Raw genomic sequence first — 27,070 nt, 5'->3', positions numbered from 1 at the left:
TTAAAAGTTTGTTATAAGTACATACCGATCCACAACTTCTTGGCTATACTGACTCCCAACATATTTTCAGTGCTTGAATTCCTATGTCATCTTGAGTCAGAAATGTAAGTGGTGGAGAAACATCTATACATGAAGAAATCTATCTATGTGCATTGACTGAAAGCCCACGATTAAAGCCAGAAAAAAAAAGCTGTAAAATAAATCTTCTAATATGAAATTTAAGAAGTACAAATTTTAAGCATTGAAAGTGATTTATGTTGTATAAATGCTTAGATGTGGGAATGAGAAGTGACAAACATCTCAGTGTTTTAGACAAAAGCATAATAGCTTGTAGGTAAAGTTTCCAGCTGGAAGCTGCAATCTGATAGATGGGAATTTCCACAGGTGAGGTAAATTGGCTGGCAGGCCTTGAAAATGAGATCAGGCAGCTTTCTAAAAAAATGTTTTATTCCATCCTTTGTAAAAAGTCCTTTGACTGCTCTGTGCAAGGAAGCCTGGAAGAGCGGAGTTGTCTCTCTGGCATTTGTCTGTGAGTTCTGTAACTAAGCATGCTCAGTGTACCCACCACACCTGCACATGACATGTGTTAACCATTCATGACTTCAAAGTCTCAGGGCTTTGCCTTCCAAATTAATTACGTGTAAATAACATTTCAGAATTCCGTGGCGTTTCTTTTAGCTAACTACTTCACCTGACACTTTTCGTTCTTCGTATGTTGCAATTTTCAGTCAGCTTTAATGTTTTTTCATTCACTAATATTCTACAAATTTCATCAGCGGGCATATGCTTGGTTAGTTTTCTTTTTAAAGTCAGAATCCCCATAAGGCATGGACAGATGTTGATATCAAAATAGCAGCTGTGGCACCACATTCTTCTATTGAATCAAGAAGAAATATGTTGTTGTTAAGTATTAGTAGTACTTTAGTATCAACATTATTAGACAGAAAGATTTAACTCTTAACATTAATGAATGTAACATTAAGAGTTAATTTAACATTAACTCTTACAGTCAAAACTTCATAACCACTTTTATTCAAATTGGTGTTGCTGTTTTCCAAGCCATGGATGCAATGGATGGCAGCACACAGGATCTATAGCAGTTTCCATGTTCAAAACCTCTTATGAAACAGTTTCTAGAACTTAGCTGATAAAACTGCTGACAAGCTTTTGTATTTGTTTTAGTAGCCTGGAATGCTGGAGGATAATTAGGTTTATATTTGGCCTGTAGCATTTTGTCCAGGTAAAGCCGATCCCAAAAGAGATTTACTTACATTGAGACATAGTCTTGTTCAATAATAAAAAGTGGTAAATTTAAAACCACTGGTCAGATGAACTTCAGTTATAGATTTTATACCAACAGATGGGTTCAGGCACCAGATCATAACAGCAAGAATGCATTCAGGCCACCCCAGAGAACATAATTGGTACCTTCATCAGCTGACTTCAGTTAGAGAAAGCGTATCACGTGCTGCAACTAAAGGAATGTGCACTTGAATTACAAAAACTGTCTCCACTTTACTTGCCTCTTCCTCCTCTCTTGTTCCTGGCACTTCGAGTCTCATCTGAAGGATATTTCAGCAGTTCTTTTTCCAGCTATATTTGGGAATATATGACAAATAGGGCATAAAACAGGCCAGTTACACTTTTTTTTTTCGTCTTGTTCTTTTTGTTGTCAGGCCCTTGAGCATGCTCCCCACTCCTGGGTTGTCTGCCTGTGCTCAAGGCTGGTGCTGACATGGTGCTTCTGTGTAACCCTGGTTTGGGTTAATTGTGTTCAGGTGAGTTGTGTCAGAAAGCTGTGAGAAGCAGCTCCTTCACTCTGGGGCTGCATTTCAGCTTAGAGCTCTGCCCTTGTTTCTGCCTGAACTATGTTGCAGCCATGTCCAGGTATCCTGCATCTGACCTCTTGGCACCACCTTGGATCAGCATCATTATTATGAACTTGTCTGGCCACCAGTGACTCTTGGCTGCCCTGGTTACTGCCTCACTGGACCTGATCCCGACCTGTTGACTTGATTTTCCTATTTAACCTTGGACCTGCCTTATTGCCATGGACTTGCCTGGTGGATCTGTGGACATTGTGGACCTTTGGCTGACCATGATTACCGCCATTCAACCTGCTTTGGTCATCTTGCTCAAGTCCTGTGGGACAGCACCCCTGGCAATGATGTTACTGCCTGTGCCTGCCTTGCTGTCCCACTCTGGGCCAATCACCCCTTCCCCAAGGAGCTGTTGCTATAATTTTTCTCCCAGTGTAAGAGTGATACTTTCATTTCTAGTTTCCTTTGGTGAATGTCTGTCTTTTAAAATAACTTAATACTTTCCTTTAATGCAGTATCTTCTTTGGCCCATTATTGTATCCAAGTGTATTAATGAACGTTTACAAGCTTCACTGAAAAGCCCAGAGCTCTTTTCTTGCTGGATAGCAGATATGAGCAAATCTGAAGCTTTAAATATTTATACATGTAATTTGAATCCCTTAAAGCCATTGTGACTTCTTGGTTGATTTATTTCTTGTTTTTTTTTAAGGATCAGTCCCCAAGATAAATTCATGTTGCAGAACACAGCTGGTGTGGCAGTTTCCTGTTGTAAGATCACTGCTTTCAACAGATGTAGTCCATTCTACTATGCAAACTTTTCACCCTGTTTCATCAAATATAGACAGTTTGGGGACACAATATTCTACATGACTGAATCAAAAGGAATTAGTAAATTATTCTCCTGGCACAGGAAAATTTGAAGACCAACTGTTACCATCTTCAGGCATGGTTCTAATAGAAGATAAGTTGCAGTTGCAGTGTGTTGAGTGGCTTACACTAAGTGCAGCAAAATTGAAGGCCATAAGCCAAATAACAGTGCAGACACACTACTAAATATTCAGGAATTAAGTGGTACCTGGGCTACCCGTTCAACATAGCTTCATTAGTGCGATATTCAGCACTACTTTAATAAAACCTCTGTCTGAATGACCAATTAGCTCAAGCAGAGCTCTGTGCTGCGGTAGCCAGGTATACCCTGCTCTAGTTCAGATACAGATGCCTGAGGCTGCAGCATGTGGTTCAGACGTACTCTCACTTCTTCAGAGGCCAGCCACTGTTAAAGCTGTTCAGTGTTTGCCACTGGGAATAAGGCACAGTTATAACTTTTTTAGACTGCAGTTTGTCATTTGTCTCAGTCTGGATTTTTCCTGAAAATGTCAGTAAAATTTTCCAAAGAGTAAACGATAGAAGAAAGATGTTGATTTGCCTATGTCAGTAACCAAATACCCGGTTCTTACAACCTTGGGACTGACAAGACCAGCTATGTCTTTGCTTTGGACTCAGGAGATGATGATTGCTGGGGAGAAAAGAGGACTTTAAATCAGCTGTCTATTTTGTGATTTCTAAAAAGACCCATTAAAACCTTCTGGGGGGAAAAATGGTTGAGAAAAAGATTTCAGTAGAGACTTGTGAGAGATTCTTAGCTGCTCAGAAGATGAACCTGCTGTGAGTATGCCCCAGTCTGCAAAGTCTGGGCTCAAGCAGGCATTTGTATTGCTCCTCAGCGTCAGATCTGCTTTAGTGCTTCTCATAAACTCATTTATTTTCTCAGAGGGTTGGAAAAAGTCTCCTTAGAATAGGAAGTCCATCCTTTTCATCAGCTAAGAGACCTTAAATCAATGGTCTAGCTCACCAAGGCAACCAGTAATTAGAAAATAAGACCAGAAGAGGGTGTTGATTCTTAATGTTGTATAAGAAAGGGAGAGTGAGCAGAGGTGCCAGAGAACAGCAGAGTAACCGCACAGGCATCTCAGCACCTGGAAGTACCACCCACAAGAGTTCCAGCTGGATACCCGATGACATAGGCAATGGAAGCAGGTCCCATTCACAGGGTACCAATCCCAAACATCTTTGCCTGGATCTGATGAACAGTGATCCTAGGCAGCATCAGGAAAAGGCTGATGGTGGCAGCTTTCATGGTAAGACCTGTGAGGAAGGAACATTGCTCATTCATGATCTTCCCCCATATAACAAATCAATGATCTATTTTACAAGGTTTATTTTCTTTAATTGGTAATTTTTTTCCTTGGGGATTTCACACATCCAGGAGGATCCTATCATCTCCTCTCTTACCTTAAGTCTCAGATACTTCCTTTGATCTCTGTTGATGAACCCTATTTCCTAAGCAGTTCAGAGAATTCGAGGAATAACAATTATTTTGGTTTTGTCCTTTCACATAACTCTTAAATAACTGATGCAGAAATTTCAAATGCCAGGCACTGATGCATTAGTACTACAGAAAGTTCCAGTGTAATCTGTGGTGCTATAGTTCCCTGCCTGTCTTTTCCCTGCTTCCTTTTTATGAATGAATTTGAGGTATCAGGATGCCTGTAAGAAATAATCCAGCTCACAGCCTATGTACTTCCCCTTCTTTTTCCCTGGTGGGCAATAAGGAGGACAGTGCAGCTAACATAACTGCAAACCCTGTTCGCATTATATTCCAGCTCCATTTTCTCTATCTCTAGTTTTGTCTAAATTATACACTTTCAGGGCAGAATCTGTTTTTTAATATTGCTGTTTGCTCAAAACCCTAACATTGTTTTGGGGCTCTGTTGGCCCCAAAGCACAAAGTAATATACACAGTGCATCAAGATTATTGGGGAAAATGGAAAGATCACTGTGATGCTGAAGTAATTTTTCCTGTTCAACCAGAACTTGTCAGCACACCAGTTTGTGTGAAGTGTGCTACTTGGAGGAAGAGGAGAAACAGCACCATCAGAGAGGTCACGTCTGTGTGGAGAGCAGCAGAGAGCCTGGTCTGCAGGGACCAACGTGTGTCTGGCTCGGCGGAGGTGAAGGTGAGCTGTAGTGAAGGGAAGGTGTTTGTTGTGAGGCTGACCCCTGTGAGGAGTCAGAGCCTGGTTCACTGGCATCTTCATGAGGGACAAGCCAATCCTGGCTCCAGCTGAGGAATGGCGACAGCTGCAGAAACCTGAGCCTTCCCCAGTTTGCTGGTCCCTTCCCCTCTCCCAGCAGGAAGGGAGGGCTGGGAACGGCAGATCGGATGCGCGGGAGGGAGATTTGCTGCATGGCCACAGGCTGGGTGGGCTGCCCTCTGCAATGGGCTCTGAACCTCACACCCACACTAAGGGGTGGTGCAAGAGCATCCAGGTCTTTACCCACAGATGGCTGCTGGGATAGTTCATCTGCTCCTGTGTGCTCTGTATTGGCCCCAAGAAAGAAGGTACATGGGCACTGGGCCAGCAACTGCAGCCTTCAGGCACAGGTTGAAACCTCAAGCTGGCAGGGCACTAATAAATGCTTTTCCTGAGGCAGGCTGCTAGCTGAGCTGGTGATGTCTGGTGATGCTTAGAGAAAGAAGGTTCCAAGTAGAAGGGAAATCCCATCCATTTCTCTTGTCCCTGCCTCGTAGAAAGGCAGGATTTGGGTACAAGTCTAGGGAGCAAGCAGCTGTGTTGTGCCTCACAAAGGTCCCAACTCACAAGAAGGCTTGAAAAGGAGCCTGCCAGAGAATCATGTGCAGGTCTGGGGCTGACACTTGCAGGCAGATCTAAACACTGCCTATCTGGACTACATCTTCCTGCTAAGAAACAAAGTAAAGGTCTGTCCTACACTTCAGCAGAAGTTCCTCTTAACAAATGCCAGCCTGGCAGCTCTGTGATACACAGCATCACCATCTGATTACAAGTGAATGTGATTGAGCTTTTAAAGCACTGTCATTTCCCAATAGCAAGAGGAGGCATAGGGAGGGATTCTGCCACAAATGATTGCTTATTTACTCTTCTTATTTTTCTTCAAATACTGTTGATGTTCAGACTTTTCTTGCCTTAAAAGCTGCTGCTTGTTGATTGATTATCCTGACCTGACCCAACCTAACTGGAACCAGTGTCTGAAACTTAGAATTGCACCTGTTTACTTACCATTTTTTCTTCTCCCCATGTCTCTCTTTTTCTCCATCTTCACTACTTGAAAATTCCCACAAGCTTATTCATTTGTTTAATTCTGACTTTCCACTACTGTACTTCAAGATTTTGCTTCCCCTGCCGTTTTTATCCTCTTCTGTTTCTCTTCATCTGTTCTTCTCTCACATTTTTATTTTATGCTATCTACTATGATGATATCACACTCTGGTTCTCTCCCACTCTTTGTTCTCTAAAAGCCAGGTTTGGAGAGCTTAGTGTAAGAATAAAATGGCAATGAATGAATAAAAACACTTTCTCATTTGTCACTGGATCTGAGCAATAACCACCCCATTCCTCACAGAACTGTATTTTTAATAACAGTGGTAAATACATTCACCAAATCATGTTCCTCGAAGGTTTCTTATCGAAGGTTCCACCTATCTACTGTTAGAAAAAATATAGATCAGTTAAATTTCCACTTCTTTATTAGGTGTTTCCCTCTGAAATTAGTTATTGTAAAGATTAGCGTACAGCTGCAGAATTGCAACAACTACAATTTAAGTTTAGTACTCTTTGGGGTTGAGAGTAAGAACACATGTTTCAGCATAGCCAGGCCTTTCACACTTCCTTAATATGTTTACAGTCTCATGATCTTGTTGTGAAGAGTATCAGTCTCATTGCCCAACTCCAGATGTAATTTTTAAAAGTGTTCTGTTATCTCCCTGAGCCCTTACATTTACATATGTCCATGGGAGCTGTTTGGCTCTGTTCTCCTAGGACACATTCAGGATACCTGTACTATTGATGAACAGTACGTACCTGCCTTCTCTGTGTTAATTGTATGCTTAGTGTCACCTACATCTGCCATTATCAGAGCAAGAAGCACATGTACCCTAAACTCCATTGCTAATGTCTTAGAGGGAGGCTGAATACTAAACCATCCTTATTACCTTGTATATTTCAAATTAACACATTAATACATAAAATGAACATTGCTTTATTCTCTACTGACAATACCGTATGTTGCTTTCTATTGCTTTATGTCTGTGTCACACATGGGGCTATGCCACTCAGTAAATGCTTTAGTACAGGCAGCACGCCCAGCCACCTACATCAAGGTTGGTATTCATGCCTTTGACTTTAACTACGGAAGCAGTGCTGAGGCAGGAGCTACAGCTCCCTAGGTTGTCAGCAGTGAGGGTCTTCTGGTCTGCTAACTAACACAATGCTAGTGAGCAAACTTGAGTGCTGATCCCTAATAGATTGAAGTGCAAAATTTCAGTTCACTCCAGCCTCCATTTTGGAGCAAATCAACTGGACCTGAAACAAAGCCTGGGAATGGGCCTCATCTGCTCACTCTACTTGGTCAGGTGGCCTGTAACAAACCCCCACTATCATGTCATCTGTCCCTTCCCTTTAATCCTGACCCATAAATTCTCAATCGGCTCCTCATCTATCCCCTGGTGGAGCTCCATGTGCTTCAGCTGGTAATTGACATTGAGGGTGACACCCCCTCTTCATCTCCCTAAAGAGCCTTCCACTACAGCACTCCAGTCACAGCAGCCATACCCTATCATGTCTCTGTGATGCCAGTAAGAGCAGAGCCCTGCAGGTGTGTGCACATCTCTAACTCCTCCTGTTTATTCCCTCTGTTACCTGTGTTTTCATAGAGACATTTATCTGCTGACCCATGTGATACTTCTAGGTGTATCTTTTTACCTTACAACCCTCTATGTCCCTCACTAATTTCAGTTCCAGATGGGCTTCAGCCTCCAAGGTTTTACCCCTCAGTGCTTCAGCAGTGCCTTTTGTTACCGCTTCTCCTTCCTGCATATTCCCTGTCCGTATTTTAGTTCTTGTTTAGCCAAATGGGCTGTCTGCTGAAGTTTCCTATGTTCCTGAGCAAGGGGATAGTTCATGCATGAGGTCTCAGGAAGTTCTCTTTAAAAACCAATTAGTTCTTCTGTGGACTCTTCCCCTTCACGGCTGCTTCCCACAGGCTATTTCCTGAGCCAGGCAGTCTGCTCAATGACTCCTAACTCTGCTGCTCGCCTTTCGGGCTCTCCTCTGCAGCTGTCACCTTGTGGCTGCTGCACCCCAAGTGGTGCCCTGTGACCACCCTCTCCCCAACTTCTTCCCTGCCCCTCAGCCAGCATTAAGCAGAAGGCTGTGATTGGCCCTCTCTTGCATTCATATTAGGAAAACATCACCATTGCAGGCTAAGAACCTCCTGAATTGCCTGCCTGATGCTGTGCTGCTCTTCCAGCAGACAATCAGGTGGCTGCAATCCCCAGCAAGGAAAAGGGCTCTAAGTGGAGACTCCTGGTTTGCAGAAGGCCTCAGCCCCTGCCTCTTCATGGTCTGTAGTGCACACCTATCACAACATCCCCAGGTTCCTCCTCACCCTGATCCTGACCCAAAAACTCTCAGCAGACATGAATCCAGTTTTATACTGGGGCACTGTGAAGTCAAAGAGCTACTTAACATAAAACACAATGTCACTTGCTCTCTTCTGCTTGTCATTTCTAAATATCCTGTATCCATACGTGGCCTCACTCCGGCCATGTCCACCACCCCACAAAGTCTCTGCCACCACTGTGCCTGGCAGTGCAGCTGCTCCTCTTCATTGCCAGGCACTGTGCATCACTGTGTGGGTACCAGAAGGAAGCCTTTGAATCCCTGCCTTTTTAATGCAAGCAAAAATGGGTGGGACCAAATCTGCCTTATTTAGGCATATGATTTGTAGCTGTAGAGGGAAGCAGGTGCATGAATATTGCATCATTAATGAGAACAGCCTGGTACCTTGGAAGGCCTCTAGCAAGAGACCCCCATGAGTTTAACTCCCACCCCTCTTTTTTCACCTAGAACACCAAGTCAGAAATGTCTTCTAGATAAGTGCAGGTCACACAGTAGTGTCAGAGTGTGAGCGAGAGTCCCCACTGGACTCACAGGGGCTTTTCACAAATCAGTGCTATTACTTTGTGATGAATATCAACAACTGTTCAACACTTCCTACTGATGGCATTTACCTTCCCATGATATCAGCACATACTCCTATCGATTGCTTCAAAGGGGTCAAGAGTCACTATTAATGCCGTTTTCAGGAGTGTTTAATGTTATCTTTGAAAATATCCCTGTGACACGTGTGATGCTTGTCAGGGAATTTGTTAAAATTTCTAGACGGAGTTCCATAAAGCATTTCACAGAGGACCTATTTTAAACATGTGTCAGATTTTAATATTCCCAGGCTAACAAAACAGATTTTAAAAAGACATCTACAGTGGTGGAAATAGGACTTTTGAAGTACAGATACAGAAAGAAATAAGGAAGCAAATAAAAGTCACAGCATGCTGCTGCTCCATCCAGTTTCTTGGCCGTGGAAAGCACTGGTTTTCATCTTCCACATGCCAGGATGACGTTCTGGCACATATCAGTCAACTTCAGTCACTCTCTGTGCATATTTTGCCTTTGCACAGGGAATTCATGTGGTCCAATTTCCCTTTCAAACTTGCTTATCCCTCATTGTGCAGTTCTCTCCAAAAAAACACCAAACAAGTTTTGATGGATTCACCATCTGTCAGATCCAGAGGGTATGACCATAATGAGTCAGTAACTGAATTCTTCCCAGTCTGTTTCCAATTTCATTTGCAACCTCAGATAAAGCAATTCTGTGTAATAGTGTTCTGCTCAGAGGCAACGCAATGTCAGGGCTGACAGCAAAGCCAGCTTTTAACCTGCTGCTTAAAACATATGGTTTCCACTTCTTGGGGCTTTAATTTGATGGCTAGGTTTTACTTTGATGAGGTGAGAGCTTATAAAACCAGTGAGCTCATGCTCGGTCAGCCGTTATTTTTCTAGGGATGCAAAATAGCGTGTAGCCCTACATAAGCCTAAAAGCCTTTCCAATTTATTTTTTTGTTTTTTTGCTTTAAATGATGGACAACTGATGTGCTGGTCTTACATAATCTGTAGAAGGATTTGGTTTAGAAATACTGTCTACCTTTTAGAGAAATGGAGTCCGATGAATTAAATTTGTTTAGTGAGCAGTAGAATTAAGGGGTTTTGCACATGGTTCTCTTCTTCCTGCGTGTCTTTCATGTACACCAGACAATAGGTGTCTGAAGGGAGGGTTACCCATTGCTCCCAGGAATCTGAGCTGATGGAGCGATGACCTGTTGTTCTGGGCATATCTGCAGCACTGCAGGAGGTTTCTGTTTGCAGACAGACACACAGCTCTGTGCTGACAGACGTTTGTTTGAAGACACGGTGTATTAAGAGAAGTGTTTCTCTGGTATCTTGTGAGTAGTGTCGTGCCAAATCCTTGATTTTTATGCTGCCAGGTGTTGTAGCTGAGTAATTATAACTTTTATAGGATAATAGTGACTTGATAAGGATTGTAACCTGGCGAACCATCTTTACAAGTATACAAATGCAAAAATTCAAAACTGTACAATAACAAGTCTTTTCCCCCTGCTCCATTTTGCACCAGCCCTGGCTTTCAGCTGGGCCTTGATTTTTAAAGCAGAGCACTGAAATGGGCTGCCCGAATCTTACCTGCAGAAGCCCACGCAGGGGTTAGTGCACAGCTGTCAATCAGTTTAGAGATGCAGACCCACCCAGGGCACACTTGATTTTGCGCAAGCTCTTACACGTCACTGCTGACTCTACCAGAGACTCAGTTTCAGTCAAATCTTGTTAGTTCTTTCTTTTGACAGCCAAAAGCAGAAAGAAACTGTTCTCCTGCCAAAAACTGACTCCCTGCTCTAAAGCATGAAAAAGCTAGAGATCTTAAAAACAGAGAGAAGAATTTAACTTTAAACCCATGTGTTTCTTGCAGTTGCATTTTCAATGGGTCTGAAGTGTGTTTGCTGGAATTCATGTATTTAGCATGAGTGAGCAATTATGCAAAATGTGAGCTCACATGATGACTTTGGTGAAGTTACATGGGATTAACACAGCTGTGCTGCTGCCAGCTCTGCCGGTCAGGCAAGGAACGCGTCGTCCCACGGCTTTGTCAGCTTTTGTCTGCATCGCCACCACCCTCACCCTCTGCCAGCGCTAATGCTGCAAACTCTTCCTACTCATTAAGCAGTTTAGCTCTTAACGCTTGGCCAGCAGGATTAAACGCATGGTGTTCGTAGGTTCCTTACTAACAAATTCTGATGTTATGTTCAATTTGAAAGGGTTTTACAGAGCAGGTCAATAGTCTTGCCCCAGTTCACAGATTCAGACAACCAAGGCAGGAGGTAAATAACCAGCTAAAAGCCACCCTGCAGGCCAGGGCAGCCTGGAAATAAAGTCCCACGTAACAGTGGGACCCACAATGGAGGTGGAGGACTTTTGTTGAGCTATTGGAGTAGGGTCCAGTCGGGATCTGTACGTATAAAGGAGAACCCAAAGCAAACACTGGAAGGATTACAAACAACTAATGCATTTCATTTTTTGAGAGCTAAGGGATAGATACATTCAGATAAGTGAACAAAACAACTCTGTCAAGATAGTGAAAGTGGCTGGGGAAGGAAAGTTATATGGGGATTGGAAAATTATGGAATTTATCTAAAAGTGTCTTCTTTCCAAAGAAACCAAAACACATTGCAAGAATAGGAGGGACTCTGGAACAAAATGGAGTTTTAAGGCAATACACAGCTCAAATTTGTTTTAGTCTTAATATAAATTCCTATTTACAGATTTATTTATTTTTTTTTTAAACTACAGTGTTCCTTGTAGTCCCAGCCTTATATTACCAATGCATATTTACAAACTCAACAAACCAATGTGATCTAGGACCAGGGTTTGTGTCTTTTCAGAGGTATCTAACCATATTCCTTGGCACACTGATAATGTATAACTCTGTGCAGAGAAAAGGTTTCTGAACTGTGAGAACTGCGTGCAAACTTAAGAAACTTAGTGAATTATCAGTGAGTAAAAAATTAGTGCTTTCCCAAGGTCTCAGACACTACCTAAGTTGCTACTATTATCAGGATTTGCTGCTCCTTTTTTGCATATTCAGCCAGGGGATCTCTCTCAGCCCAGCACAGTGTTCTATCTCAACTTACATAGCAACTCTGCCTGTGCAAAATAACGTGAGTATCAGGCTAGGCTGCTTATCACAATTTAAGGCATTGTAACACTAAAGGACAGAAAATCAGTTAAGGAGCCTTAAAACACAAGAGGCTGCACACTGTATTGCTAACGCTCACATGAGGCTAAAGCACACGTGCCTACCCCCACAGCATTGACTGAGATGGGAAGAATTATTGGTTTGGGGATTTGCTCCTTGTATTATTCTCTTTTTTTAATGCAATCACAGCTTCATGTAAAGAATATAACCAGCACTGACAAAACTGGACCTTCTTCTGCCACAGAGTCAGGTTGTTTTCTGCCTCACTGTCCACCTAGCCCCATGGCTCTTGCATTCTTGTCTGCACAACAACCCAGTTTCCTTTAACCTGTTTGGTTGTTTGGTTGGTTTTGGTTCTTTTTTTTTGTTTTTTTTCCCCCCAGTTTAACCAGAATTTTCTTGTGAGACCTAAACAGTGGTTCAATTAGACATTTAATCTCTTGAAAGAATAATGTCATACATAAAATCCACCCAAATGCTTCTTTGGATCTGGCTGCCCTGTTTTAGGTTACTAATCATACCTACAACAATTTGCATTATGTGAAGTCATTTGTAAGTGAGCTTTTACCATTAAATCCAGTACTACAGAGAGATGATCACAGTAATGGAAATCTAAACATAAACCAAACAAATCCCCCCTTTCTCATGAAGTCAGTCTTCAGTGTAACATGTCCCACAGCTGAACTTCTATGTTGTTTCTTCAGGGAATCCTTTTAAGAGATAATCTTGACAGCATCATCTGATGAGAAATTATGTCTGCGAGTGATTGTGTTGGGCCAGCAATGGAAAAAACCCTTTTTGTCAGCTCTCCTGAGTCTCTATTAACTGTAACATACAGAATGCCTCCAGCTTCTGACATGGTTGTTAAAAAGACAGGTTGTTTTTGTGACAGCCAGCTGTTGTGACAATATTCTGTGAAAGCATTCCTTCTGGCTGCCGAGGGATTTGGTGTGAATGCTTTCTGTGTAATGCGCTACGTCCCACTTTTTTATTTGGGGCTTGCATTTAAAAAGTATTGACTACTGTGCAAGTCTGGAGACCTCTGGAACATGACAGATCCCTCTCCTATGGTGTTGTAGAAGCATAAGCCAGTCTGCTCATGGGGAGCTGCCAGACAGACCTGAGGGGAAAGTTTCTTGTAGCACAACAGAACTTCATTCCTTATGCCACAGCCTGGAACTGATTCTTGCTCTAGTGCTGGGTCAGGCCTTAACAGCCTGTACAGGAATAAGGAATGCTCTGTGCCAGTCACACCACATCATCCAAATCTTGATTAAAACCAACTGAATATTAAGGTGTTTTAATTTTTACCTAGTTCAGGCTTCTCACATGCTCAAACCTGGTACTGCCACATCTGCCCCTAACTGGATTAACTACATAGACATTATAATTCATTATGAATTACAATTCACTGTAGTAGCTACAGTTCACTGTTTTATTCAGTTGGTATGATCTGGACCACAGCGAATCAGCAGTTCCCAGCTTGCTCTAAGGCAAACCAGCAGAGAGGCTGTGCACAGCTGGCCGCCTTGGACTTTGCTCCCTCTTCTAATCATTAAATTCATGTGACTGTGACTTAGTACTGCTCACTAGGTGTGGGCAGAGAATAGCTGATCCAATTAATTACTGAAATTCTTCATCTGCTGGCTGGCCTTATTGCGAGGATCTTTACAGAAGACAGTCATGTCAGAAGGAAAATTTTGTTAAGTATGTGCCATTATGTATGCAATAATGCACAAATTATAATATTTTGGTGTGATTTCTTTTTTTCCCTACACTTTGCATCGCATCCAGAGGGCCCTGCCGCGCGCACCGGCGGGTACGGGCTGCCGGATTTCCCGGGAAATCGGGCATTTCCCGCCAGCCGCTCCCGCCACCAGGCGGCCCCGCTGTCCCGCAGCCGCGGACAGATCCCCGGCGCTGCCCGGGCCGGAGCTTCGTCCTCATCCCGGTTACAAGCCCCAACAAAAATGCCCCAAGACGGAATTATCAAACCGCTATGCTCAGCTTTAGATATAAAACTTCTCCTATATCCGGTAACAAACCCGCCCGGAGCCGTCGCCAGCCCCACCACTTGCCAGCACCTCCCAGCAGGGAGCGAGGGCGGTGCCCGCGGCGTCGTGGCGCTCAGTGCGCAGGCGCGGCTGCGATGCCTGCGCAGTAGTGGCCGCCACCGCGGAGCAGGAGGGGGGTGGCCGGGCCCGCCCCCTGGTGCCCGCGGGGCCGCGCTCGCTGCTGTCCCCGCCCGCAGCTCCGCCCGGGCGCTGGGAGCGGCAGCGGCAACTTCCCCTCAAGTCTGCGTGGTGGCGGGGGGGGACGATGCGACCCGGCTGAGCGCGGCCCGAGAGGGGCGGGCGGGGCGAGGCGAGGACAGGCGGCGCCAGCAGCAGCAGCCGCCCCGCCGCTGTAGCCAGAGCCGCCCGGCAGCCTCCCGCCTCAGCCCGCTGCCTTCCCCCGGCCGGGGCAGGAGCCGCCGCGGCCGTCCCATGTCCCGCAAGGCCAGCGACAATGTGGAGTACACGCTGCGGAGCCTGAGCAACCTGATGGGCGAGAAGCGGCGGCGGCAGGCGGACGGGTCCGCCGGCTCGGGCGCGGCGGCGGCGGGCGAGCGGAGCCTCATCGCCGCCGAGTCGTGCTCCAGCCTCAACAGCGCGGCGTCGGGCGGAGAGCTGGAGCGGGCGGCGCGGCGGCAGTTCCAGCAGGACGAGACCCCCGGCTTCGTCTACGTGGTGTCGGTCTTCTCCGCCCTGGGGGGCTTCCTCTTCGGCTACGACACCGGCGTGGTGTCGGGGGCCCTGCTCCTGCTCAAGAGGGAGCTCAACCTGGACGCCCTCTGGCAGGAGCTGCTCGTCTCCAGCACGGTGGGCGCCGCCGCCCTCTCCGCCCTGGCCGGCGGCGTCCTCAACGGGCTGTGCGGCCGGCGACCCTGCATCCTGCTGGCCAGCGGCCTCTTCACGGCGGGGGCCGGCGTGCTGGCCGCCGCCCGCGACAAGGAGACCCTGCTGGGGGGACGTGTGGTGGTGGGGCTGGGCATCGGTGAGTGCCGCGCCGCCCCGCCGGGCCCCTCTGGCCGCTGCAGCCCGAGTCCGGCTCTCGGGGGCACCCCGGCTGCTGCCCCGGGCGGGGAGGAGCTCCCCCAGGAGGCAGGTGTAACCGAGCCGAAAGCCCGCGCGTCCACAGCCCGTTTATGTGAGGCAGCCCGCAGACAAAAGGCGAACAGTGGCCCGGGGGCTGGAAGTGCAGAGCTGCTGACCAGGGACGTGTGTGACCGGGCTGCGGTCAGGACGGGGTCCGCTGGGGAAAGGGAGAGTGTGTGAGTGTGTGTGTGTGCGTGCTCTGCCCTCTTGTTGCTGGCAGGTGCTTGTGTCCGAGTTGTGTGGTTTCTGTACTAGAATAGTCTCGCGTCTTTTCCCCAAATTCATCCTTAGGGTGGTCTGTCAGCGCCAGCGGCTCACACCGCCAGCCTTGCATTGGGTAGGGTGCTGGGGACTCGGGAGCGAGGAGATCACGCCTGACTTTCTGAACTGTGAATTCCCTGCACATTTTTGCTTTTCATTGGGCGCTTCAGGATTGCTTTTGGGACACAACAAGGTAGATAATCTTGCTGGTCAAATGAGAGAGTTGATTTGGAAGGCTTTGGTTTTCATCAATAGCATCCTGCAGAACAGAGTGTGTGTTGCTGCTCTCAGGTTGCCTTCCTACATGCATTGCATAACTTGTAAGCAGTAGGATCTGGCAAAACTTTATAGTTGTCCCAAAAAACCTGAAGTGATGAGGAGTGTTTCCTCTGATCTTTGAGACTGGTTTCTGTGCCAACTGTGTTCTAAATATCCCCAGAATTTCGGTTGCTCTTTAGCTGCCATCCTGTCAGGCAGTAATTTGAATTATGCTCATCCGAGATGGGGCTATATGAGGTTATTCAGAGTACTCGGACTATAGTATATATTAAAAAAAAAAAAAAAAAGTAAATATTTCTTACTGTGATCTTGCAACCCTTCCTATCTAAAAGCATGAGGATAAATTGAGGATTAGACTTGTTTTCCTTTACATAGCAAAGTTCCGTCAGACATTGATTGATTCTTTGAATTCTCTGTCTTGTTATAGAAACACTTGCTGTGATGCAATCTATGGTCTTATTAAGGAAAAAAAGTTAGTGAGTCATAATAGGGGCTGTCAGAAATAAAACTGACTCCATTCTTGAAAAGGGCTCATGCTGGTTTTCCTGTACAGTAAGGAATATCTTTAGGTTGCAGTTTTCCTGCCCCGGTTAGGTGCTTGTTGTTTATTTTTTAAATGCTACCTATCTGCGTTGTTCTTTTTTTCCAGTCGAGACTTCAGATTGCAGAATGTTGATGATGCTTGTTGCAATGTTTAGGAGACAAGAAAACTGAATTTGACTATGAGGTGTCAGAACAGGTATCTTGATGGCAATATGTAGTACATATGTTTAGTGGTAAATACTAAAAATACCAAGTTTGATGTCTTTTTGTGTTGTAAAACCACTCATGTTCTTTGTCCATTGTAAGTGGTTACTTTGTCAGCTTCGGGGGAAGAGAGGAAAGGGATGGATGGTTTGCTTGACTCTTGTCTATGTGTGTGTTGTAGAGAGATGCATAGACATGCTGGAATTGTCTTACAGTGGTGCAAATAAATGACGTCGCTGTTGTCGAAGGGGTATGAGATTTGGAGCTTAATGTAATTAATATATAAAAGACAGAAATGGAAATTGGGAGCTAGGGGTTGTTCTTTTGTACAGTGGTAGAGCTCTTGTGTGGTCAGGGGAGAGAGATCTCTCCTTGCCCTCTTTCCACATCAGGGATAAAGCTGGTGGTTCTGCTAGGGCTCTGGAGACCTGAAGTGAGGACTGAGAAATGTTCTGAGGATTTTGGAGCAACAAAGACACTGATGCGTATTTTAAAACCTGATATTTTCTCCTGTTTATCAAAGGTTGCTCTTCTTTACGTGATGCAGCTTATGTCCAGAAACAAAGCATTACTTTAAATCGCTGTGACTGAAGCATCACCAGAGGCTCCAAGAATCGCAGAGTCCAATCATAACAAGGTTTATTTTGCAAAAGAAAAAAAATGATGTGGTTCAAAAGTGTTCTCACACAGCAAACTGCAACAGTCTCTACATTAAATCCCCCACCAGAGGGAGCCTGGGTAATTTCATGAAGGCATTAGAAATCGGTTGAACTTTTAGCCAGTTTCTTCCCTTTCATCTCTTGGAGCCCTATGACTATCACTTTAGTGTCTATAGTGATCAAGAACTTATAGCGTTGATGTAAGGAGGTCGCTTGGTAATGTGACACTCCAGTGACAGTGCAAGCCACTGAGATGTGCAGGTGCGATGGTGTAGGGTTATGAAATGCTTTCCTACCTGCAAACTGGTATAAACTTAACTGTGTACAATTTTATACATTTTTAAGATTTCTTTCACGTAACTCTGCCAATAGCACATCAAGAGATCTACTCCAGGAAATTGTATTTGCTGGCATTAAATAAATGAGTTACTGTGTTATGGTCAGTACTGTAGTGCTGTAAGAACAGATGCAGGGATGGTGACCTGCGGGACTTCATTCTGCCCTCCCTGCTGCAGGGTGGATCTGTGTTGATTGTGTCCTTGTGATAAAACAGCCATTTTTCTCATGACTGTGATTTATAAAGGGCTGCAGTTAAACTTTCAAGGATGAAAACTGGAGGATATATGGTGAAATGAGGAACATCTCTCCCTTGGCTGTCTTGTCAGCTTCTTACCATTTGCTGTAGAGCTGCTTTGAGATAGAAATATTCTTTTCTCCCCAGCATTTGCAGAAGGAGATGTTTGTGGAAATAAAGACCTTCTCTCAAGGACAAGCCAAAATCCTCTTTTATTGCAAATGTTGAATAGATTTTTATGGTTGGAAACATTTTTGTCCTCCATCCCTCCCCTTTCTTCCTCTTCCTCCAACATACATACAAAATATATACAAAATATAGAGAATGCAAAAAAAAGGGAAACCACATTCAGCATGAACTTCGAATATGCTTGGTGATTTCTGATAGTTCATGACAACTACAGGCAAGATGATTTAAGAACAAGGTTATGGCCATCATTCCTTCCCCCTGCTGCCCCTTCCTGAGCAGCTCTTGTGTCCCTGACTCTTTATGAATTTGGCTGAGCCTGGTGTCAGGAATACAGCATTTGGATGGATATTTATTACAGCAAATGTGGACAAAATTCAGACATTGAAGAAATTGGTTGTTGTGCTCAGTAGCGCTTTTTGTGAGCTTAGCTTGGAAAAACATCGTTCATACAAAGCACATTTGGGCCTTTTGCATCTGATAATACTGAAGGCCTTGAGCTGCTGCTGAAGGGTGACCAGCCACACTTGGTACAGGATTGAGGGCCCATGTAGGTTTGCATTGTGTTGGCTGCTGTATTTCATATGCTTGGCAGGAAAGCCGGGTTCTTCACTTGGCTCATCTTTGGTCTGTCCTACCAAAGCCTGAGGACAGGCCAGAACAGAAGCACCAAAGGTTAGAGCTAGGCATGACCATAGATGAAAGCCAGTTCTACTGAAAACCTACTGCTGTGAGAAGGGAGGTGGAGAGTGAGCAGAGTAAACGCTGGGACTAAACGCAGTAGACTAGACAGGGTAACAGTGAATAGCTGTGTTTGCGAAGTCGCTCCTTCTTAGGCTGTAATCAGTCCAATGTCCTAACTCTACGATCGCTTTCTTGTCTGAACCCATTGGCCAGATGTGTTTCCGTGGCTCTCCAGTCTGCGATGGGAGCAGTTTGTCCTTCTGTCATCTGAGGATGCTGGCGGTTGCAAACCTGCGGCTGATGTACGTGGGTGGTGTTGTGGTGTTCCAGGTAGTCTGTCGTTCAGGTCCCTTTTTTGAGAACATTTTTGTACCAGCTGTGGAGGGAAAGCTGTTTGAGCTACACAGAGTTCAGGAAGTGACAGGATTAAGCTTGCTCATGCAGAATTGATCTCTATCTTAATGTACAGTCATTAGCTGCATGATTAGATTCTCCTGTCTTGTTCAGCATGCAGACTAGATGGTGCTCATTGATGAGCAGCTCTTCAGTGTTTTGTTTTCTTGCTTAGTGTGTGGCTTGGGCATCACTTAATGCACATGGTCCCCAAGCCCTTGTGACAGCAGAGTCACTTCTTGGGGCCACTGTGTGGGCACCCGCTCTGTTCCTAGGTCTGCAGTGTGATGGAGACCTGACTGGTTGGGTGCATTATCTTCTCTCTGCCCCCTGTTTTTGCTGGTATGTGATGTATCTTCACAATGTGAGCCTACTGCTCAGTGCTTGCTTTGTACTCAAAATGTCTGAGGTCTTTTGTTTTTTTTATTTTTTTACTGGATGTATTTGAATGTGACATATGTAGTGTTCCTGTAGCATCTTTTTACTGCATATGTAGGTCATTTTTTCAGTAGAGGAAACAAGATTGTACACGGAATTAGGCAGGAGTGAAAAATGCTGGCATATGGTTCAGGGCTTCCCTGGTGGGACTGGCTTCTACTGAGAGTAAGATCCAGTAGCAAATAACAGAAATAATCAAATTTAACCAAACGACTAGCGTCATGTAGTACCAGCTCTGTATTATCTTTCCAGTGGTTAAGTAAAGGTCTACTGTATCAGTTTGGAGTACCACGTATGCTGTGAAAATATTGGAAAATAATCAGTATGAACTGTTGCCTATTAAAGGTGAGGATATGTGTGCTGAGGGGTTTATTGTATTTTATTTTACTATGATATTAAGCTTTTTCAGGTGCTATTTTATCTTGGAAAAAATTACAGATTAATTTCTCCCCCTCAGCCTCCTGTGGGAAGCTCTAAAGCTTCAGTCTGTTTTTACAAGTGACTGTCCACCATTTCTTTTAAAGGAGTTTATAACTTAGTACATTTTTGAGGGGAAGGTGGCCCTCAGCACCCAAATATTCCGTGCTGCTTCTGGCAGATACTTCTGATTTTCAATCCAGAGATTCATAGGGTATTTTTTCCTCCAGAGACAAAGGTTTGTTAGCATAAGCTTGCAGTGGGGATGGAGGGACAAAGAACCACGTTGTTTTAAATCGATTCTTGCTCTGCCGCTGACCAGAGTATCCAGGATCTGTTGCTGCTGTTACTGTGGGTGCTCAGGGCTGGGTCCCTGCATCTTAAGAGCTTAATCTGTTCTTGTGCAAAAGCATTTGGGAGAATGCATTATTTTCTGGCTGGACCTCTGATCTTGCGGGGTACCAGGGGTCCATGGAGATGAAAAACTGTGTTTTCTGAAGTGCTGTGATTCTTGTGTGCATTCGACAGGGTGCACAGCGCTCTGCTCAGTTCACTTTGAGTGAACAAGCGCCCACTCCGTTATGGTTTTGTGTGATGGTGCAATGTAAAATGATCAGCTATTTATACGTTGCTACCTTTGGAAAAAAATCCCATAATTCATAAACCTTGAAATTAATTTTCCATCTCTAAAACATGGGAATCTTGTGAAATAGTTTTTCCCTGTCCTTGGTCAAACTGTTCTCTCAGAACGTGATTCCTGTTGTGTTTTAAATATTTTTGGAAAAATTGCAATGCATCCAGTTCATATGTGATGTAAAACTGAAGCTTTCACGATCCTCTTACTCCTTATAAAAAAGGCAGCTTGCAGGAATCTTGCTGCATTAAACAGAAGTGTTTGGTTACCCATCTTGAAAAATTAATGTGGGCACCACAGGTGGGCTTATTTTCAAAATGCTGCCGGAACAAGAGACCAGTGGCATCCATCTACCATGACATTAAAGACAGCAAATTATTTTCCTGGAGCTCTTGAATCTGAGTGACTTGTTTGGGTGAAGCTTGAACCCGTCGCATTGGCAGAGGTGAGAGGCAGGACACCTGAGGACAGTCCAGGCAGCAGATTCCAAGTGTCAGCTGCTGTCTCTGCTGTGCACTGTCAGACTATGCTCTTCATTTTTATTCTAAGCGTGTTAGGATGTGCTTTGCCAATTGCATCCTGAACGGCAATGAAAAAAAGTAAAAACACTGAAAGTACATGCTGAAAAGTTGTGGTTTAAATTATATTTTTTCCTTGTCCCGTTATCAGTAAACTTCAAGATAATTAATTAGAGCAGCTGTATGCTCTTAAGTGGTTTTTTAATAGAATATATTGTATTTCTAAATACATTAATTTCTTTTAAAATGTAACATTCTAAGAATCTTAAGGATTATTCCATGAAAATGTGATAAGTTTTTGGGTTGCCAATCCTATGACAGTCCTGAAAACTGATGATTTATACTTAATATGGCTGGACTCAAATAGGATGACTGTAGCTGTTGTGCACACTGGTGCCACGGAGGTATAATGGGCCTGATGGAGCTTTGTTTGCAAAATGGTTTTACGAGTCTTCAGTGGTGAATAATTGAATTTTGGCATCTGATCTGTACAGTCAGTGTTGCTGGGTGGGCTGGGACAGTCACTGGAGCTGCTCAAAGCCTAAAACCAGCGACTGATGAAAATCAGGGGAACAGACTTCTCCCTTTGGTTTCTTTTTACAGCGATTATGCCTGTGAACAAATAGCAAGAGAATTTGTTAATTAATATGTTGTAGAGATCTCATCTGGGTGTTCCTGCTCCAGCAGGGCAATTGGACTGGATGATCTTTCGAGGTCCCTTCCAATCCCTAACATTCTGTGATCTTGTGCAACACAGCTCTGGATGTAGTGTGTGGTCATTTCACCACTTTAGCTAAACTATCTTTCTGTAGGTCTTATGATGCAACTTGAATGCAAACTCATCTAAAATGTATTTTGCTTATGGTAATTGAAGAAATGAAGCTTTAAAAAACACTCTTTCCTGTTCTTTCAATTTCTGATCTTCGTCTGATTTGTTGGGGGTTTTAGACCTGTGGTTTTATTAAAGATTTATTCAAAGCAAATGCCTGTTCTGAAGGTGAGTTTTTTATAGGTCGTTTCTCGATCTGACTGTTTGTGTACCCAGTCACCGCAGCTGGGTTTTGTGATGAGGGGAGTCTGTCCCCTGTTCCCTTGCACGTCCCTTACAGATGTGCTGCCAGTGTGGATGAACCGTCACGCCGTGAACTCTGAGCCCCCGCGTGTCCGGCTGGCTGTGGGTCGGCAAATGTGTCCCTGCCTCCCCCCGGTTCTGTCTCTTACTTGGCTAAACAGCAGGAGTGCCTGCCTCTGCTGCAGCTGGGGACAGACCTCCTCGTGTTCCTCCCCTTCAAGCAGCAATTCGTGTTTGAAGTTCCACACGTTGCCCTAGGGATTGCTCCTGGGTTGACTTTCCTGGGAGTTCAGCCATGTCTTCATGTGGCCATTGGGTTAGTTGAGCTCAGACACTGAAGCGGTTGTGTGGTCTAAAAAAAAAATAAAAAAAAAAAATTAAAAAAATGTATGTTTGTTTTTATACATGCAGCTTTTAACCTTGGGCTTGTGCTTTACTTGTCCCTCAGGGGTCTTCTCCCCCTCTCCTAGAGACTGAGTCTTACAATTTTGTATATTCAGGAGCTGTGACCCCAGCTTCTCTACTTTTCTTCCTCGCTCCTTGATTTTTTCCAGTGTAATTCAGCAAGGGAGCAGCTCTCTGGAGGAGGTTTGCCCTCTGTGGCTCATCTGAAAGGCTTCTTGGCTCTCGTTAGAGTTGATGTTTTCCAAAAGCACCTGGTGCCAACCTTGGGGCTCATCCTTTGCTACTAAGTGTCTTACATCAATGAGTGCGCTCTACTCCTGAGTGATGAGGCAATTTCAAGGCAAAATAAAAATTTCCAGGCAGTGTGGAAACCCTGGTGGTACCTGATGGTTTTAGCATGTGGGCTGACAGGCACTCTGCAAGGTGGAACGGTCTGAACGGAGAAGCGGGGTTTCCCTGGCAGGCAATTGCCTCATGCTGCAAATCTAGAACTTTCTGGTCACTTTTCAACACTGTGTATTTGGGAAGGTCTGAGTTTTCACAGGTCTCATGCCAGCTGGTAGCATTGAGGAGCTATCTGATCTAATCAGCCAGCCAGGCACGTACACCTGTGTCCTCGGTTGTCTCTGAGGCAGTAATGAAGTGATTGTTGATCTCTAGATGATAGACACAAAATCAGAAGATGCCAGAAATGGTGGAGGACCTGCTGTGTAAACAAAAACTTGTATCCAAAATTAGATTCACCTGGCAATCACCCATAAATTCATAGTCTAGACAAAATTAAATAACTTTAGAAAACTATACCATAAGTGTTAGCCCTAAGGCAAGAGTTTTCCAGCCTTCTCTCAGGAGTGGGAGTTTATGCAGGCTAAACTTTCCTGTCTTGGACACAAACAAGGAGTAACAGCCCTTCTGTTTCCACTTTCTTTTGTTCAGGACACTCATGTGCATGGTTTCCTCAGCTGTTGCTTCTCTTGCTTTGGAAAAAGAAGGTTATGTTCCTGCAGTTGGAAGGAAGTATTAGGGATGTCTTGGTGTTAGCCACAGCTCTTCTCCTTTCCCGTCATACTCTGGAAACCCAGAGAAATGCTTTCCAAGTTGGAAAGAGCAGAAGAGCCACAGGTGGTATTGCCCATGCTGTAGGATGTGGGAGCCTAAGCTCTAGTGTAGGTCAGGGAGGGTGGTGTATGAGGATCCCAACGTCAGATGCCTTGAGTCAGAGCTAGCCCTCCTTTGGGATCTGCTTGTCCAGTGTGTGACAGTAGGAGAGAAACACTGCTTATGGTATTTTTTTGTGTGATTAAGGTTCAAGTCAATGTACTATATATTTTTTTTTTCTCCTCACTGTATTAGGACTTAATCTGCCTGACTTATTTTGAACGTAATTTTGTGTTTGTAGCTGCCCACCTAGGAAGTCTCTTTTAATTTGTGAGGTTAAGGAAATAAAATCAAAGAGACTCACCACTAAGCACTTGCTCTCTTCATTTGGTTCATTAGTTTTTTTAGGGTTGTTAGTTGGAGCTATGATGGAGCCTGGGGACAGTCTAACATCTGAGGAAGTCAGTGTGGTAACAGGTGAACTAAAGCACAGGGAGCATGGAGGAAGTAAGCTGTGTGTACTTTAGCAAATGTTTGCATATAAGTGACCTTTTTTGTTTGTTCTCACATCCTTGATTATTGAACAAGTGAGGTCAGTAGTAGCTGTGTCAGCACCGGAATGGGGAATCTGCCTGAGGGGAAAAGGCAAATCTGGTTTTATTCACTGTGGAGTTCAGCAGTTAAGTCTTGCCTCATAGACTGCTGCTCCTGCATTAATCACAGGTGCTGCTGACCTCCCCAGTCCAATTGACATTGGAACACCCTGGTACAAGTGGAGAGCCAGAGCCACCTCTGCAACTTCAGGATCCTGAAGAAAGGGTTGGAAAAGATTAAATGTTGTACATAGGCATTCATGATGTTTTAACTCGGGAATTCAATCACTGCAGTAATATTTTCAGTTGAACACTGAGGTCTGGTTTTGTGCTGTAGGTAGTTCTTGGGTAGGAGGAAAAATAAGGCACAGAATGTAGATCCTTTCTCTTGTAATGATTGACTGGCATGTTCCTGTAAAAAATCGTTGGTGCATATAGCAAAAATCTGGGCACACATTGAGTGGAGCACTGCACAAATAACTTCAGCTTCCAGTGAGTGGGAATGTACTAAATTATTTGAAAGCTTGGGCGAGAAGGTACGGTTTATCTTAAAATCTAGACTTTGGGGCAGCGCACAATAGTTGCCTACACCGATGTGCATCTCCTCATCCTTCAGGTTTAGGGCTTCCCTCTGCTCTTGGCCCCAGTCTGCAGTTTTACTAGCTAGGGTAAACAAAATACTATCACGTTCAACAGTGTGCATGTGTCTGAAAAAGCTGTAGTTTCAAGGCATAATTTTTAGGTCAAGCTCTGTTGTTGTTTTGCTTTCTCTTGTGCCTGCTGATGGTGACTTTAAAGTAAAAAAAAAAGATGCAGCTTGTGTTTTGGCTTTGATTCTGCCTGTCCCACCTGTTTCTGACTCTTCTTTCCCTGGAGTCCAAAGCCGTCTCTAGTATCAGTCTGCAGGGCCTCTCCCTGATTCAAAGTTAATTGCTTTGCCTGACACCCAAGTACTATCTGGACGATTAATCATTATCCTCTTAGATGTGGAGTGTTCCCTTGCACAGAAGGAAACAGTGCTCTGAGCTTACTAATGCAGCGGTGCAGAGGAGGTTTTTCCTCAGAGCTCAAGACCAGCAGGCCTGTCTCCTCTGTAATACCTACTGTATCTTTAACAAGATCTGAGCCACCTGTTAGGGATATTTATGGTTAGCCTCTTCAGAAGTTAATTCTCAGTAATTCACTCTGTAATGGTGAAACTAAGAGACTCTGTGTGTGTTTTCTAGTTTTCTTTACCTAGAATCTTAACCTGTTTATGGCTGGCCGAAAAAGCCTCTGCTCATGGTCATGTGTTCCCTGGTACATTTAATCCCTGGGTACAGGTTTGTGTGTGTGACTGTTTTGGGTGGGTTGCTGAGGCACAAATCCCTATGGCAGTGTGGGGCTGGATGAGGACAAGCCTGGCCTGCCTGTCAGCCCCCTGTCTCAAGTTTTGTATTAATACTGCTTTTCTTCCTAGAGGCTCTTTCCAGGATACAGAAAGTGAAACTCTGCATGCTAGGTGTGATGGGGACTTTTTATGGACCACTTCAGTCAGACTATTCAGTGTTTCAGTTTCTTTGGCTGCAATGGCTTCTTATCACCAAGTTTCCCCTCTGAGGGAGCTTCATTTGGACTGGGATGTAGGGAAACCACACTCCTTGTGCTGGTGGGGAACCGAAAGTGTCAGCGCTAAATTAGTGGTACTTGAACCTCAGCAACTCGTCTGCCACACGCTGGTGAGAAGGAATGTCTGATCCGGCCTCCTACACAGTCGTGTTGGAAAGTAGGAATTCAGACATCTGGAGAACTCTGTGTGTGTGTGTGCAGGAAGAACTGAGTAATGAAATAAAATTATATTAGTGGATATTTTAATTAGGAGTTGTTTGTATTTTTGTGGTGAGAAAAAAAATGTGAGTGGCTATACAAGAGGATGCTGTAAACCAATTGTGCTGCTTTCCAAGACGAGTATGTTTGGAACAGTTTCCACAGCTGTGCTTTGGAGAACAGGAGAAGGTACAAAGAACTGTTTTGAGCTATGGAGCTGTTTTTTCTACTTCTTTAATTTTTTCTTTTAATCAACTGGGAATATATAGTTCTTGCCTCAATTCTTCTTCATTCTCTTTTTATCAAGTAGGGATGTATATTTCTTGGCCTAGATAATGTGGACTTGTATGGTCTAACACCTGCATGGGATAACTATTGCAGTTTTCATCTGTGCTGTGGCAGTGAGCGACAGAGAACTTCAAGAGGCTGATCTGAGCATTCTCTCACCAGTTTTAAACCACTGATTCCACTGACATTATGGCAGCATTGTTTTCTTTACCTCACAGTCTTGATAAACTACTAATTAGCACAGTACTTTACAGGAGATACAAATCTGTTCATCAGGTAATTGTAGGTTCATATAAAACTTAAGTCTGTAAGGTAGAGATGGATGTTGCACTGAGCTACAACTGAAAAATACTTCATGCAGATTTGTTAGAGAAGTTTATAAGACTTGCAAGCTGATATTTGAAGATTACACACATAATATTTCTTTGTAAATGCTTATATTTATCTGCCATGATATTTTGCTTACAGCAATGCTCTGTTTCTTGCTTATATCAAATGATTCAATTAGTTGTAGTAAAACATAAAAATGCCCTCATGCATTCTTCTCAGCCTTGTAAAAATGTGTTCCTGGTGTAGCTGAATCATCCAGAAGCAGAGCATGGCTCTCTTTGGTTTGTATTTATATTTGTTGTACATTATCAGTACTAAAATACATGTATCCCTAAAGCAATAATAGGTTGAGAAGTATTAGGTCTGCTGCGTCTCCATTTCACAGTTGCTCTGTGTTCTTTGGTTTGGATTTCTATTTGTCATGCATTATCAGTCACTAAAATACATACATCCCTGAAGCAATAACTGACTGAGAAGCGTCTGGTCTGCTGTATTTCACTTTCACAGTTGCTCTGTGTGTTCTCTACT

The 27,070-nt window shown here is 44.2% G+C and overlaps 1 protein-coding gene across 1 annotated transcript in view; it reads left to right on the top strand.

Annotated features, from left to right (window-relative positions):
• Window positions 1-14,340: 14,340 nt before the first annotated feature.
• SLC2A13 (solute carrier family 2 member 13) overlaps window positions 14,341-27,070 on the top strand; it is a 154,651-nt gene continuing 141,921 nt past the window's right edge. Inside the window, exon 1 of the mRNA XM_065842048.2 lies at window positions 14,341-15,059. Within this exon, the coding sequence (XP_065698120.1) occupies window positions 14,510-15,059 (550 nt within the window). The 5' untranslated portion in view covers window positions 14,341-14,509. The remainder of the gene's footprint in view (window positions 15,060-27,070) is intronic.

This window comes from Patagioenas fasciata, chromosome 1 (genome assembly GCF_037038585.1).
Source record: "Patagioenas fasciata isolate bPatFas1 chromosome 1, bPatFas1.hap1, whole genome shotgun sequence".
NCBI classification, from domain to species: Eukaryota; Metazoa; Chordata; class Aves; order Columbiformes; family Columbidae; genus Patagioenas; species Patagioenas fasciata.
The sequence above is the reverse complement of the archived record's forward strand: the minus strand, read 5'-3'. Positions and strand labels throughout refer to the sequence as shown.